Genomic DNA, 13,144 nt, shown 5'->3' on the forward strand with positions numbered 1-13,144 from the left:
TTGTGCAATGCAAATGCATTGGCTTCATTGGTGTGTTTACAGCACACCAACATCACCGTTGTGTTGCTTTTTTCCCTCCCAGTAAAGGTACAGGACCCCGGACAGTTAAATCCAGTTGCAGACAACTCTGGGGTTGTCTCACTTTATTGGCCAAGGGAGCTGACATTTGTCCGCAGACAGTTTTTCCAGGTCATGTGGCCAGCATGACTAAGCCACTTCTGGCGAAACCAGAGCAGCACATGGAAATGCCGTTTACCTTCCCGCCGGAGCAGTACCTATTTATCTACTTGCACTTTGACACGCTTCCGAACTGCTAGGTTGGCTCCCAGTAAGCAGGAGCAACTCAGCTCTTGGGAGGTCCAGTGAGTGCTACTATACCATCTAGTACTAGTCTTAGGAAAGCCATGATCTCTTAGCCTTGGTTCCCCATCTTAAATACAAGAATATGAAAACTGATGATAATCAGCTGGACAGGTGGAATTGTGTCTACTGTGGAGCTGAAGGAAACCCTTGTTCCTGCCCCAGTGCATGTGGCGGCACAATGGCTGCAAGCTACAACAGCATGGACTTCTGCTGCTGGAGGTCAAGGTATGAAAGAACCCAGTCTCCAAATTATTGCTGTGGAAACCAGTGGCTCCCACCTTTTAGGACCCAGGGGTATTTCTGAAACTATTGTGGGAACCAGGAAATAGCTATTTCACAGAAGAAATAATAGTGATGCTCAGAAAAGCTCTGTCCCCAGAACCAAACAAGCCACTTGCACCCACCCAAAAGCAGATAAACTAGACACACCAAAGCACAAAAAAATTACAGACCCTCACTTCCAACCAAACAACCGAGCTTTTAAAAAATCCTCATTTAAAATAAAAAATAAATGTGGGAGAAAGAGGCCTTGGTGTGTAGGAAAGGTGCCTGAGATCAATTTAGTGCTTATTGGTACCATCTTGGAGACCACAAATGTCAATGTAAAGCATATGCATTGATAGGTCCTTCACATTTTGAATTCTCTGTTGTCAAAGTGTTGATAGTTATGGTTGTGGGAACATGTTGTCAAAGAGATTTTGCATCTGCTATCTTTATCCGGATCGCACAATGGTAATTCAAGATGAGATATGACACATGACAATAGAATTGATATTAACTTAGTAAGTTATCAAAAGCAGTACCTTAATATTTAGGAGTTGTTTTCCTCTTCTGGCACCTTCTTGCAAAATTTCTTACTGGCAAACAATATTTCCCAATGGACGTCAGGATATCTTCACCAATTTATATATTGTTTGAGCTATCTAGCTATGCCAAGTCCATTCTTATGTTCAAATGAAAGGAAACCAAATAGCTGGAATTTGATCTCTTTTCTGTCCTCCCACAACACCTGTAATCTATGAGAGAGTTTCTCCAGGAAGGCTATATGCTAGAATTCAGATCAATACAGGTGAAATTGTTCCAAACTTTCATTATTGTCCTTACTCACTGGAAGAAGATGAATAATAAGTTGGAGTAAGGAGTACATCCTGTTGCATTATTTGAGAGTTTTCTATATGCACCTTCTCCCCAAACCCATTTGTATCAATACTTGCCCAGCTATATTGGTCAAGCTGGATATTTTGTTCCCAGCACAACTTCTAACCAGCTGGTCCACCTACAGTGGCATCCAATATAATTTTATAAAGAGATGACAGTAAGCCTTTATCTGCTCCATGATTATTCAATAATAAGACTCCACGCTCCTTCTCCCAAAGAACACCACAGCAGAGATTGGTTCTGGCCAAGTATACATCGAGCTCAAAACACTTGAAGAACTGTAGGTGCAATATCCCAAGGAAATTTCAACTTGAACTTTTCCAACTGGACTTTTAAATCTGCACACAATCATAAGGAAAGGGAGTGTGTATCTTCTCTGTGGCATTCTCCTCTGCCCCTGCCCCTGTGAGTGTCAGCACTATGCACTCCCAGACAGCCAAATTGCCACTTTTAACTATTTTCATGGAAAACACTTTGCAGACTCAGTTTTCACCTTGTTATCCACTATGTAGTACAGTGGTACCTCGGGTTAAGTACTTAATTCGTTCTGGAGGTCCGTACTTCACCCGAAACTGTTCTTAACCTGAAGCACCACTTTAGCTAATGGGGCCTCCTGCTGCCGCCACACTGCAGGGGCACTATTTCTGTTCTCATCTTGAAGCAAAGTTCTTAACCTGAAGCACTATTTCTGGGTTAGCGGAGTCTGTAACCTGAAGCGTATGTAACCCAAGGTACCACTGTATATTAAAGCACAACAATAATGTTTTTGGAAAATAATAAAACCTAGGCAACATTCAAGAGTTAAACCCATCAATTTTACTGTATTTATAACCACATTTACTGTAAGATTTGCCTTGGGGTTGGGGCCACCAATACACAACTGGAAGAACCTCAGGTTCATGGATTCAAGCCCAATATTGGGCAAAAGATACCTGCATTGCAGGGGTTTGAAATAGAATACACTTGGGGTCCCTTGCAAAATTCGATGAGTCTATGGTTCTATGAACTGGTTATGTAACAAAAATTTCCAAGCAACATTTTTTTAATTTTATAAACAAAGGAAGGAATTACATTAGGGTTTTATCTTGAGTCATAAGCACAGATTCCTACAAACAAAGGAATGCCTTTTCTTCACCACAGCCAGGCCATTATTATTATTATTTGAAAATAATGGGATGGTGGGTAGACATACACCCTGGAACAAGAAGTGGGAGGATGGAATTTGGATCCTCATCAATGTATCATTATGATCTGCATACACAAATTCTGTCAAGAATTCTGGGAAACTGAATTTACCCCTCGTATAGCTTCAATTCCAAGTACCCATAAACCCTAGTTGCCCAAATTCTTTGAGGGGGCAAATGTGCTTTGAATAGGCTTTAAAGCAGAGCTTTCCAAAGCATGTGTCATCATTAGTGTGTCGACTGCAGTGTTCAGGGGTGTTGCATGATATATGGGTGTTGCATGATATATATACCTCTGGTTTGCTATTAAAACTGAATAATTGTGTCGCGAAATGATGCGTGTCTAAAAAGTGTGGAAATCTCTGCTTTAAAGGAACATGCTGCAGTCCCAATCCTGCTCACCTGGGTTGAGCCCTACTGAACTCTGGCTAAACACAATTAGGATTAAACCATAGATCTGTTCCTGCACCATAAACTGATCCTACTTTTTAAAGAAACGGCAATGACATAAAGTAAGTCCCCTTAGCGAGAGAATGCACATATCCGGTATGGCAGGGGAGACACGGTCAAACCTATCCTAAATTCACGGCTTAATGTCTCATTCTTTGGAGCCTGGAAAGTGAACTTCTGAATTAGGGCAGTGAAGAAAATGAAGAGCTCGGTCCTCGCCAACTGCTCTCCCAAACAGGCTCGCTTTCCTAGAAGACAAGGAGGAAAAAACTGTTTCAGTGGAGAGCTTTTGCTCTCCACTGAGTGGCACAATTTAAATAACATGGGCAGATCAAATAATTTAAAAAGTAATTATGTTGTTGCAAAATAAACATAGAAGTCGTTCCTACTTCTCAGTCAAGCAAATGGGAACACTGAACAAATATGATCATGGTTTTACTGAATTTGGAATAGATATATTTGAGTTACATGAATTTATTTTTTCTCTAAAACTGCATATGATATAAATTTCAAATATATTTTATTAGGAATCTCCCTAATCTTAGCTAAGGGTGCGGCAAACAGAACTCAATTCCTCAAGTACAAGATGGAAGTGGGTTTCTCTTCCTTGAGGAAACTATGAAAAAATACATCAGCTGCTGTCCACCCAATGCCTTGTGGAGCACCTCTCCCACTTAGGGCACCTGAGAAAGCTCTGGAAATATTCCCTCAGAAATCCACACTGCTTACTGGGTGTGGGGGAGGGGGAAGAGTATACCAACACCATTTTGTGTAAAATCACATTTCCTATAGTAGTCATTTTGTGACTTGCATCCACAGTACTTCCTCATAATCTCAAATGTGACCACTGGCCTCAATTGGGTGCTGAGCCCTGTAATACACCAGACTTCCCACAACCAAGCCATCATCATGTAGTCTCTGTTGCAATTCTAAGAAGCCACGCATCAACATTTGTTACCTGCAGAGAATGGCAGGAATGCTTCCCTTTTCCTGAACTGACCATTCTCTAGGAAATGGCCAGGATTAAACACATTGGGTGTTTCCCACTCATCCTCATCAAAGAGCAGTGAGGTCAAGTTGGTAAGTAATATAGTGTCCTGCCAAAGAAGAAGCAGAGAAAAGTGTTAGAATAAAACTTGCAAAGAAATCTTTGTGTTTTGATCTGTGCAACTACTGCAGTACTAAGCCTCCTAGATCCAAGTCCAACTCAGAAAGAATGTTTTGAATGTGATATTTTTTATGCATTATTAAGTAATTCATTGAACCGCATCTCACAAAAACACAGGTTCAATTTTAAAATACAGTGGTACCCCTAGATACGAACGGGATCCGTTCAGGAGCCCCGTTTGCATCTAGAGGTAAACTAGCGACGGCACGTCTGCACACACATATCACTTTTTGCCGCTTCTGCGCATGCGCGTAACGTCATTTTGAGCATCTGCGCATGCGCAAACGGCGAAACCCGGAAGTAACGCACTCCATTACTTCCAGCTTGCCACGGAGCACAACTTGAACACGCTCAACTCAAAGCGTATTCAACCCGAGGTATGACTGTATATTCAAAGTAGGATAGGAAACACCAGATGCCAGGTGTTGCAGTTTGGGTTATTAGTAATGGTCATTTTTTAAAAAGCGAAAAGAAAAGAAAGTAACTAGCTATCCATACAAATGGTACAGACTGCACTTGGAATCCATTTTTGCCAGGAGTTGGAAAGAACCAAATGTCTATCTAGCTATAACCCCTTCCCTCCACTCCAGATCTTGATGTGCCCAAAGAACACCCCAGACCCTGCCCAGTGGCCATGCTGGCTCAAGCAGAAGGAGTTCAACAGCATCTTGGGAGCAGCACACTGGCTATCCCTGACTTAGAACTTTGGCATCAAGTTTTCACATCTCAAGAGAAGAGGAAAGGCTTATGAGAAAGGTATATCTTCTTAATGTTTACTTTGGGAATATGAAACCCAGCCAGTGTAGTGTCCTTTGTTGTCAACCGAGGCACATTCAAAGGTATAATGTTGCTTATTCTTTGAATTTCATGAACAACTGCATTGGTGTATGGCATTCTGTCCCTGTCATCCATCGCTGGCTGGCGAGACTGGCCAATCACAGAATCTATTTCCGCTTGGACTTTTGCTGCAAACAAAATAAAATCTCCCATCAACACAAGGATAGACTTTTTCTAAGATCTGTAGGGGAGGCCCATCTATAATATTTAATGGATTTGAGCAGATACAGAATTGATACTCCTTAAATGAATAGGTAACCAAATTTTCACTTATTGGAATCCATTTTCATTTGGACCAGTGAACAGAATATCCGGATATTTCAGGAAAGGCACCTATGATCTGCATCAGCAAATGAGGATTTAGAAATAAGCAAAAGAATATCATCTGCAGATGAAACCAATTTGTATTAAACTGAATTATGTATTTCTCCATAGATCAACAGTACCTATGTTGTCTAATAGCGCAAGCTAAGGGTCCCATGCAAATATTGAAAAACAAAGGTGAAAGTGGACATCCCCATCTAGCTCCTCTATAGTAGCAGAAAACATGGCATTTACTTTTACTCTAGATGAGGGTGAATCATATGATATCTTAATCTATTTTTTGCATTCCAAAGGAAATCCAGCCACCATTAGTTTAGTACAGCCACCATATACTGTTTATATATTTTGTCAAAGACCTTTTCAGCATCTAATGATAAGATTATATATTGATGTTTGCTTTCAGTAGGCCTTTGTTATATACAAAACAAAGTAAGGAAAGACAAATGAGCCAACTACAGTTCTACCTTGAATATCTGGATAAATGGCCATATACAGCAAACCCCAACGCAGGGTTGTAGAAGTTGTTTCCGTTCCAGCAAGAAACAGATCCAGTGCTGAATGTAGAAGGTTTTCTTCATGAAAATTGGGAACAGAATCCTCCTTAAAACAAAAATGCACCAGGGAGTTAAGCTGCCATTAAAAACACCATCCTGTCAGACCCACAAGTCAAGAGATCACTAGGGGATTCAGTGACTCTAATCCTGCATCTAGGAAGGTCAAGACAACAGTCCTGTGAATCACTGATGCTGGCATGAAGTTTGGGATTGTTCTGGTCAAGGACGCCAAAGCCCTAGAGGAGGTTTATTCAGACAACTGAGGCAATGGATGGCCTTTACTACAATGATTCTTTTGGTCATGTCAACTGTTTGCTCTCACTCACCACTGACAAGTGGTAAAATCCCAGCAGTGAAAGAATGGAGAATTGTCTCCCCACAAAATACATGAGTTCATATTCATGCATATGCAGAAATTTATTTTTTCTAGAATAATAAACTCAATGGAAACATTGAAATGTGGTCAGCCATTATGGGCCACATGGTTATTTCTGGTTTTTAAAATTGTTTCTCTGCCTTCTGCTACTACCATTTTTATTATCAAAATTATATCTACCTTCTATCCTTTTCATCTCTCACCTTGGCCATTTCATTTAGGTAGGCATCTATGAAGTCTCTGGGTTCAGATGGGTTCCAGTCTTCTTTGTGTTTTTCAATGATTCCTCTCACAAAGGATTTCAGCTGCCCCCATTTTTTAAAAAGTGTGTGATGTGGCCCTGGCAGGTATTTCATGACATAGGGAAAGAGATCATACATCTGAGGAAACAAACACTAATATCAAGTATGTGCAGGGAAAGCCCTCTCCAAAAACATTCACATCATGCTCTTGTCATGGGAAAGAGGCTAGCAGTAATAAAGGCTGGCGTGCACAGGCTCAAAGATGGCAGACTCTCTTGGAACCAGAGCAAATATTGTACTCACCACTGCTTATGATGGGACCCCATGGCAATGTTTTCACTTCTTGGTTAGAAAAGTATGGATTGCAGATTAAATGGCATCATGGTGCTGATTTCTGCAAGCACACCTTCTAATTCACTGATCAACTTCCTATAAAGATGATTGCCATTTTGAAAACTGCATGTATCAATGCCTGCTCATGTCATGAATATGTAGAGTTTCCCTTTAATGTTATGCATCTGCATGGGGTGTCAATTCACATATTGTAAATGGTGTGTGTGTAGAATTAGTCCATGTAGGTAAAGTAAAGCACCCCTGGACAGTTAAGTCCAGTCAAAGGCGACTATGAGGTGGCGGCGCTCATCTGTCTTTTCAGGCCAACGAGCCGGCATTTGTCCACAGACAGCTTTCCGGGTTATGTGGCCAACATGATTAAACCACTTCCAGCGTAACGGGTCACTGTGATGGACGCCTGAGTGTACGGAAATGCCGTTTACCTTCCTACTACAGCACTACCTATTTATATACTTGCGCTGGTATGCTTTTGAACTCCTAGGTTGTCAGAAGCTGGGGCAGAACAATGGCAGCTCACTCTATGTATACCATTTGTGATGGCCTCACTCTCTACACATACATAGAGATTTTATTCAGTCACACATGTTATTCCCCCCAATAAAAATATGATCTGTGCTGTAACACATGATTTGGCCTCCCACTTTACATTACTGAACACATCCCAACCTTTTCATCTTCAGTGCTTTTATAAACAACACTAGGGGGCAAAGGAAAATGGATGGAACAAGATGCTTGAATACAGGAAAAACAGAAATCTGAACATGAAGAAAAAGGAGGACCAAAGCAAATGATTTCACAGTCAACAATAATGTGGGAATGTGACTGGAGCCCAAGCAATTGTTTTGTGGTTATATGCAAAAGAACTCAAAGAAGACCTACCACACTCCAAAAACTTCCCTGAAGAAGCAATGCCTCATCGAGCAAGTGCAGTAGCTTCTGGAAACGACTATCATGGTAATCAAAGCGGTCCCCAAAAGTGATGGAACAGATGATATTTGAAACAGCATTATTAATCTGAAAGTGAGGGTCAAATGGCTGCCCTGGAGAGAGAGAGAAAATGGTGCAGAAGGAATTGGGGTGCTTCTAGCTTCCATATAACAAAAACAGAAGGAGGGGAAAGTGGATGAGTGTGGAAGGGGTAGAATTTGTTTTAGCCAAAGAAAGCATCGGTATTAACATCATATCCTGTAATTTAACCTGGGACACCCAGGACTCTGAGATCTATTTATATTTTCAAGTGAGTATTTATATTCTCCATAGACAAGGATTATTCTGTAACAATGGCTGTCAAAAAGGGTAAGGACCGTCTCAAAGACAGTATATACCAAAATATACCAAAATGATTGCACTTCAAACCCTATTCTATATGTGATGTTGGTTGTCAAAATCATCAAAATCTGCACACCTTCTCAGCCCAAACACTCCATCTTTGTTCTTATTCTGTTCTAGTTCAGGGGCTTTTAGCTCCCATGGCAGGTTCCCGCACAGAGCTTCACACTAGAACCTTTCTGCACCATAATGAGCCTCTGGAGCTTCCTATCAACCCCCCTTCGCCATCACAGGGTCATTCCAGTCCAAGCAGAGCTATGTTTACGTGAAGAAATAATGCTAAAGAGCTTCGCACCCTGGCTAATGTATTTTTGATCTTGTTCATAGAAAATAGCAGCGTAAATATTCCCCAGGTTTGTTGATTCGGGTTCTCACCTTTCTCAGCTTCTATTGCTTCCTTTAAGTAACGGGTTTCCTCCTGTATTCGTTCTTCTAAAGACCTTTTGCCCAAACCAAAGTTTCTGAGTGTTGATAAGGCAAACCGTCTTTGATGTTTCCAGATGAGACCATTAGAGAAGACCAGCCCTAGATGGGAAGGAGTAATAAGTACATACAGCAAGTAAGTAAGATTTAGCAGTCCTTTCAATTCCAAGATGGATTCCTGTCTCTTTCCCTTTATTCTGCTTGCCTACTTATTATGTTGGGAAGACTGCAAGGCATTTGAAAATGTGGCCTGGACCTTGGCCACAGGCCCACTTGACATGAGTTCAAGCATGCTGCATCCCCACTTGGGTTCTGCTCACTATTAATATATTTCTCTTTGCTGTTTCATTTGCATAACATTTTTGCTATATGTTGTTGTTGTTTGAATTTATATACTGCCCTATACCTGGAGGTCTATATGTTGGGCATCTGTGGACAGTGACCTCTGAACTGGACCTGTTTCACTTCCCAATGCCCTCCCTTTCCTAAATGGACACAATCACAGGGAAGTCTTAGCTCAGTGGTTTGCAGCCAGAGTGCCATGGTACCCTAGGGTGCCTTGAATTATGGTTAAGAGTGCTGCGGGCAACACTGGTCTCTGACCCTCTTTCCTTCCCTCCCTCCTCGGATGCCCTCTAGCATCTCTGCCTCCCAAAGGCTTGTGTGGCTGTTTGTTGCAGCAGCCCTGGTTACGAGCTCCGCGAGTGAATGTTCTGGGTGTGCTGGTTGTCAGGAGCTGAGGTGGCCACGGAACAAGGAAGCAAGTGGGTTAGGGAGCCCAGCCAGCCAGTCCTTGCTGTTGGGACAGACAAGTTCCAGGCCCCTGTGGGGCAGTGTGAGGAGGCACCTCTCTTTGGCAAGGAGGTGGGGGAGCTCAGAGACCAAGGATGGCAGCAGTGGCTGCCTAGAGGACTCCCAAGGAGAGGGGAGAGGAGAGGAGGCTGAGGGAACACTCCACAAGGGAGAGTGCTCAAAAAAGGGTGAGAGGCTGCCAGCTCTGCAGGCAAGGGGTGACATAACTGGGCTCCTGAGCCCCACAGGGGTACCATGGAAAGAATGTAGTTGGTCAAGGCAGCTGTGGACTCAAAAATGGCTGTGAAAAAGATACTACCTGCTGCTTCCATACAGTGCTTAACGACAGCATATTATTCCATCACTACTAGGGATGGGGCAGAAAGTCAGCTCAGGTGCAATTTAATGCAATTTTAATTCATTCTCACTGCCTGAAACAATACATTAACTGAAACATTATTGGATGTAGAAGTGTGGCAAACTGAACAACAGATAAATGGGGAAATGAATGAAAGAAAAACTCCCATATTCCTCCACCTCTAACAATTGCAGACCAATAATGACAAGCTGTTTGATGCACTACACAGCCAGACTCTGATTGCCACCCAACACTGAACTGTGAGCTGTTAATCTAGTTTTGCAGGTCTACATCTATGACAAATCTTATTAGTTTACTTTTGTTTAAAGATGCAAGAAATGGAAAAGTGAATTAAGATAAGGTTACCAGATTTTTTCCAATGAACCTGGGGATACTTTAAATACATACATACATACTACACGTTCAGGACAGTGATGCTGCAGTGATGGCAGTGGGAGAGGGGCCGCCGCTGCCTTGACCTCAACCATCATGTTTCCCCTTCCTCCTATGCTTCTATCTCCTTTCTCCATGAGCCTAGGCAGCCCCTGAGTTGTTGGTTCTTTGGTGGTGGGGGTGGGTAAGGAGGCGGTGCACAGTGGGTCAGCAATGGAAGGTGGAGAAGGAGGGCTGAGAGTGGCGGCGAGGCTCAGGCAGTGCGATGCCTCCATTCCCATCGGAGCAGCCCCAATCCCATTCCTACTTACGTGCAAGCAGGAGGGGGCAGGGATCCCCTCCCCATCCCGTTGCCTAACTGAGAGATCCCTGCCCTCTCCTGCTTGCACGCTAGCTCTGATAGGCAGCGTGAAGCCTATCTTCACAGATGTTGGGAGGCTGCTCCAATAGGCTGCATTTCCCGGGGACATTAGATGAAATCCGGGGACATTCCGAGGATGGAATTTGTTGAGGGACTTATTCGCAAATCCGGGGACATCCCCTGGAAACGGGGACGTCTGGTAACCCTAAATTAAGAAAACATCTAATAATCTAAAAGGTTGTACAATCAGTGCATATAATTAAAAAAGCAATTTTAATCATCTAAATCATTGACCATAGTAAAGGAAACTTACCAAGTGACCCAAATATCTTATCAAGAACAGGGGATTTTGGTCGATCTACAAAATATTCTCCCTGATGGACAAGAGCCTCTTTCACCAGGTGCAATCCATTCACAACCACAATCCTTATGTTTCCAGTCTGAAGGCCGAATACATTGCCATATTTTTCTGCAAGCTGAATGGAGACAGTAAGGTGAATAAGCTTTATTGTACTAGCCAATGTCCATGACAAAATACTATTAGGAGAAGATGTATCAACATAACTATATAATTGTATATAAAAAACAGAGCCACTGCCTGAATTGTCAAAACTATAAAGTGCAAATGCATGTGTAGATTGGGGACTCCACACAACATAGTTTTTTTTTTCCAGTTTAGACCTCTGAATATCCCTTACAGTTTTGTCCAGGTTCTTCTCCCTGATCTTTCTTGCCACCAGCACAAAAATGCCACATTATGTGTCACTGGAGTATTAGTATCACTGAGCAGCCCTAGAACCTGAATGGAGATGGAGGAAGAATATATAATATCCTATCTAATATATTATATATTAATTTGTTGGCAGACTGGAGGGAGAGGGAGAAAGAAATATGGCAGAAGGAAGCTTTGATTGCTGTCAAATGGTTACCAGGGGCTGTAAATGGACAGGCCCCCTCCATCCTCCACCTGCAATCTATTCACAAGAGTTGCTGCTTAGTTGCATGTAGTAAAGCTGTTGCAAAGATAAAGGGGGGGGGTGAAGGTAGGGCAATGTACCTACCTACATGTAATGTACCTATGTACCTATGTACAATGTAAGTGCCTACATGCACACACACAATATTCTGCCAGCCATAGAAAGCAAATGGCAGTTGTGGACACAGGTTTGTTACAAATAGCTGTTAGGTGGTGAGTGAGACCAAAATCTGGCACCCTCAAATAGATTTTCTCAATTTTGCACCTACTTAGCTGGGCATCTTATAGGGAGAAACTTCCCACACCACCCTAAAGCTCTTTCCTCCATCCTTACCTTTCGTGCTGAAATCTGAGGCTTCTTGAAATCCAGATGTAGTGTGCTACCCAGAAAGGGAAGAGGCCTGGGCCCTGGGGGGAAATTCCTTGGGCGAATCTGTTTCTTGTAATCAGCAATAAGTAGAAATGTTGCCAGAAACACCAGAACAACTTGCAGGGACAAGGCCTCCCAGAGGACAGAGAGCAACTGGAGCAACATCTTCAAACCCACCTAGGTGTTCTTATGTCAGCACAGACGGCATTGTGTCAAGGGAAACTTGATTCTGCTCCAGCTACAGCAGCCACACCCGCCCTCTTGGCTAAAGTTCCTGAAATAAGGGCAAAGTTTGCATATATTATATATCACGCCCACAAAGAGGCAGGAAGGAGATGACTTAATCACTCACTGTACCAAGGGGGGCGGGGAAGAGTGTGGAGAACAGCCGCTTTCTGAATTAGAATATTTCCTTCCTGTTTTCACTTTTGTGAAACAGTAAAGGATACTTTCCTTCATGACATTTCTAAGGGGTTTTCTGCCACTACAAATCAAAGCACTGTCCATAAAGAAATTTAAAACGTTTACTATGGAGAATGTCTTCTGTTCCTAACATGTTTGAACCAGTGGTAGTTTCAGCAGCTCTGCCCGCTTCTTAAGGAGCCAGAGAAGTCAACCTGCTTGCCTTCTGTTCAGTATTGCATGGGTTAGATTTTGCTTTGGCAACAGACTGACCAGCACCTCTCCAGATGTTTTTGGTCTCCAACTCCCAACAGCTCTAGGTTGTATGGTCAACACTCAGGGATCAATGGAGAGCCCTCTATTACTAAGATAGTTTTAGCCAGTAGCAGACTATGTAGAAGGGGGAAATTTTGTGCAATGCAAATCCATTGCCAGGAGCTCTGGATTGGCTCCATCAGTGTGTTTACAGCACACCAACATCACCGTCATGTTGCTTTCCACCCTCCCAGTAAGCAGGAGCAACTCAGCTCTTGGGAGGTCTAGCGAGAGCCACGTTACCACACCCGCCTGCGTGGCTAATGCTCCTACAGGAAATGAGGGCAAAATCCACAGGTATTGTTATGTATCGTGCCCACAAATAGGCAAGGTGATGACTTAATGAGTAACTCTACCAAGGGGAAAGAGTTATGATATTTCCTTCCTGTTTTCCCTTTTTAGGAACTGTAAAGGT

At 42.7% G+C, this 13,144-nt stretch overlaps 1 protein-coding gene across 1 annotated transcript; it reads right to left on the reverse strand.

Annotated features, from left to right (window-relative positions):
• Positions 1-2,314: 2,314 nt before the first annotated feature.
• On the reverse strand, positions 2,315-12,942 carry LOC310680932 (cytochrome P450 2J4-like). The gene is made up of 9 exons (XM_083448148.1): positions 11,977-12,942; positions 10,980-11,142; positions 8,715-8,864; positions 7,890-8,050; positions 6,618-6,794; positions 5,949-6,084; positions 5,101-5,288; positions 4,114-4,252; positions 2,315-3,403 (listed from the first exon to the last, which is right to left on the reverse strand). The coding sequence occupies exons 1-9, from the start codon at positions 12,175-12,177 to the stop codon at positions 3,228-3,230; spliced, it is 1,491 nt and encodes a 496-aa protein (XP_083304274.1). The 5' UTR covers positions 12,178-12,942; the 3' UTR covers positions 2,315-3,227.
• Positions 12,943-13,144: the final 202 nt, after the last annotated feature.

The sequence above is a fragment of the Podarcis tiliguerta genome (assembly GCF_965153285.1).
Source record: "Podarcis tiliguerta genome assembly, chromosome: 6".
Taxonomy (NCBI): domain Eukaryota; kingdom Metazoa; phylum Chordata; class Lepidosauria; order Squamata; family Lacertidae; genus Podarcis; species Podarcis tiliguerta.

Bases quoted from the DNA above. Each gene is read 5' to 3' on its own strand.
- LOC310680932 (XM_083448148.1), bottom strand. From the start codon at position 12,177: ATGTTGCTCCAGTTGCTCTCTGTCCTCTGGGAGGCCTTGTCCCTGCAA. The intron at 8,051-8,714 runs GTGAGAACCCGA...CTCTCTCTCCAG, and splicing joins AGCAATAGAAGCTGAGAAAG to GGCAGCCATTTGACCCTCAC. The intron at 6,795-7,889 runs GTAGGTCTTCTT...TTGTTTCCTCAG, and splicing joins AGGGAAGTTTTTGGAGTGTG to ATGTATGATCTCTTTCCCTA.